At 40.4% G+C, this 3,281-nt stretch overlaps 1 protein-coding gene across 1 annotated transcript in view; it reads left to right on the plus strand.

The window, feature by feature from the left end:
- The first annotated feature begins 612 nt into the window (after positions 1-612).
- Positions 613-3,281, plus strand: part of gmpr (guanosine monophosphate reductase) — a 6,943-nt gene continuing 4,274 nt past the window's right edge. The window contains exon 1 of the mRNA XM_035681105.1: positions 613-965. Coding sequence (XP_035536998.1) covers positions 879-965 — 87 coding nt within the window. The 5' untranslated portion in view covers positions 613-878. The remainder of the gene's footprint in view (positions 966-3,281) is intronic.

A 3,281-nucleotide genomic window follows, 5' to 3' on the forward strand; every position in this document is an offset into this window, starting at 1 on the left:
ATCATACGACAGGCCTACGTTCTAAACAAGGTTTTACCCAACATGAGAGATCAGTTGTTGGTGCATCAAACGGGTTAAACTTTGATGCACTGCTAGACTTTAGTATTCCTAGACCAAAGTGTTTCAGTCTTTTTATCTTTTATTTGGTATGCACAGTCTACGACATACTAAAACAGAACAAAGGACAGATCAGCGGATGCATTAAGAATTTAAAAGGAACACACTTGATCAAGGAAAGATAAATATAAAAACACATGTATAAGGAAACAACAAAGCCCACCATGACTAATAAATGACTTTCACATTTTAGTCTGCTTGTCAGTGCACTTTTATTCTGCCTGCCTCTGTCTCTCTCTTTTTCTTTGCCATCAGTCTCCTGCTTGTCTCCCCCCCTCTCTCTTGTGTTTGTCTGCCAGTAGCTTAGGGAGCAATGCCCCGACTGGACAGCAGGTGTGCTCTTTCTCACTGCAGCACGCAACCCACTGCAGTGGTGCCATGTATGTGTGTGTCAGAATGTGTTTGTGTGTCTGTGTATGCGTCAGCGTGCCTGCCAGCTTGGCCACTGCTGCTGCTGCCACTCTGCTGAAGGAGAAGGGGGAGAGAGAGGACGCTGGAGGAGTGGAGGGAGAAAGAGAGCAAGGGGGATAGAGAGAGAGAGAGAGAGGGAGTCCAGGCCCAAATAAAGCCATGGGGGCCGGGGCTGGGCTGGGCCCCCTATAGCTATAAATACGCTGGCTGCCTGGAGGTTCGGGTTTGGTGGTTGGGGCTTGGGACCAGTAACAACCACTGCAGCAGTAGCCTTCCTCAGGGGATTCTCCTCCGCATACTCATTATCCTCATCATCCTCATCCTGGTCATCAGTGTTCTGGGAATCAAAGATGCCTCGTGTGGACGTAGACCTGAAGCTGGACTTTAAGGATGTCCTCTTCAGACCCAAGAGGAGCAGCCTGAAGAGTCGCTCAGAGGTTGGTCCTGTTAATTAGTTGTACTCTGATAATGTAATTCAAATATTACAGCTACAGTTCAGTCAACCATCTGTTCAGGATACTTTTCAGGAGGAGTATAATCTGTTTACTGTTGCATACAGGAAGTACACTTACGCTTACGCTTCTATGGTGGGTGACGCAATAGAGATATGTTAACTATTTATACATGGAGGTGACCCTAATTTTGGGGCCTGCTAACCCTGTTTGCTGCATCATCATATTTGCACATTATTTGAAGATGATAGATAGAGATATCTATATACAGACTAGCAGCATCATTGACAATAATTAACCCCATAATCTTGACTGAAAGCTGGAAAGTGCACACTCAGTGTAATTCTATATTTGTGTGCCTTTTGTTTTGTGTTACAAGCCAGTAGGTGCACCCTGCCTTTGTACTTAAGTGAGCAAAAGAAGCTACCCTGAAAGGGGCATATGACAGTGGAGTGACCTTCTTAAAGGTGAATGAAAACAAGGCTCGCCTGTGCCAGACAGACGCTATAAACGATAACTGTCTATAAACAACAAAAGAAAAGGAGATTTCTTTAAAAAAACAAACCTATTTTGATCACAGTGGACTTGATTTTGTCATCAATCATTGTCATTTTAAGCAGGTATAACATGACGCAGTGTATCTAGCACACACTGATTTAGCTCTCTGGGACAACACAACCCTCTCCTTATTGTTTTATCTTCAACTGTCACTAGATCAGAGACTGGTACCGACCCAAGATCATGATACTGGTGTTGTGATGGCACCAGATCTTGGGTTGGAAGGTGGAAGTGGGTGGGAGTTGGCTCCTGACAGGGGAGCAAGCAACATGAGACACAGCAGACTTCTCAGAAAACCTGTTTAAAAATAGTACTGTGTGTTACAGTGAACCAGAGCACATTCCATATGCCACAGAGATATCGGTATAGCATTATATATACACTGACACAGACAACACACAGTACTTGAGCATGTATTGATATGAACTGAGTGCAGCCAATTATATATTTTATCCCATTTGTATCTCTTTGTCATTGGTGACATTTAATAAAAAACTTTTTCTCTACAGTAACTAAATAAAAAAAACACCTAAAATAACATTTCATATATCAATAGTCTACATAAGATGACTGCAGCATACTGCAGCCAATATACTGCAGCCAAATCTAATGGTCCATGCACTCCGAAAAGCATCCATCTGTTTACATTCTGTCTGCTCTTGTTTGAATTATTGCTGCATTTAGCAGGAACAGAAATCCACCTGCCGCAGCTAAGCTTACCAGACATCAACAAAGTTGCTCAATAACAAGACACCACATGGTGAGCTGGTCGGTATTCAAGTACTAATGCACCACAACTGAGCAGAAACATGTCCCTTCAATCTGGACATCACCAAGATTTTTGCAGATGCTCAACAAAAACACCTAAAAAGACAAAGAGAATTATCCATTAGTGTAAAAATTACAAATATTTTACAGATTTTATCTAACAAATAATGTCTGCTATATCCAGAGCTACGCAAACTTACACCGGCAAATTCATAGCAGAAGTCATAAGAATGCTTTATAACTGAAGCCACTGGATCTATGTGTCATACTAGGTTGTGATTTATTGGTGAATCGGCTGGAAAATCCTGAGTCACTGTGCTGTATTAAAAGAAGAGGCCTTCTATATTGATTTGCTGCAGCAAGACCATAGATATGCATGACTTAACGCTCTCCCCTTTTCATCCATACTTCTTTCACCACTTTCCTCTTTCTCCTCCCTATTATGAGTTATAGCCTCATTTTTGCTGTGGCTTTGAAAATAAATCCACTGTGAAGGTTATGGGACACTTTGTACTGTTTATTTACTGCCTATTTCCACAGATGAAGTAGTTTTGCATAATAAATGTCTTGGCTCTACTCAGCAATAGAATTCAGTGCTGTGAAGCTGTTTAAGTAAATAGAATATGGCTTAAAAACACTAAACTTAAACTTAACTTTTAATTAAAACCTTTATAAAAATCTACTATCTTACCCTACCTGTAGTGAATATGTGTTTGTAGTTTGGCATAATAGCTTAAAATATTGAGTTCCAAGCTACGATATGAAATAATTTTACAGTGAGACTAACTCTTGCTAAATAGTGGACACTAAAGCCACAATAATATTAACAAGATAACAATGAATGCTAAAAGGTAGTGTAACAGTAGAAAAAGTAGGAGACACAAAGTCAATGTACTGACTCACAAATGTAACAAAAATGAACAAAATACAAAGATACAAAAAATGTATCTGAAGTTAGCTAACATTAGCTACCAC

This window comes from Morone saxatilis, unplaced genomic scaffold, assembly GCF_004916995.1.
Source record: "Morone saxatilis isolate NCDOM2014 unplaced genomic scaffold, NCSU_SB_2.0 Contig9, whole genome shotgun sequence".
Taxonomy (NCBI): Eukaryota; Metazoa; Chordata; class Actinopteri; family Moronidae; genus Morone; species Morone saxatilis.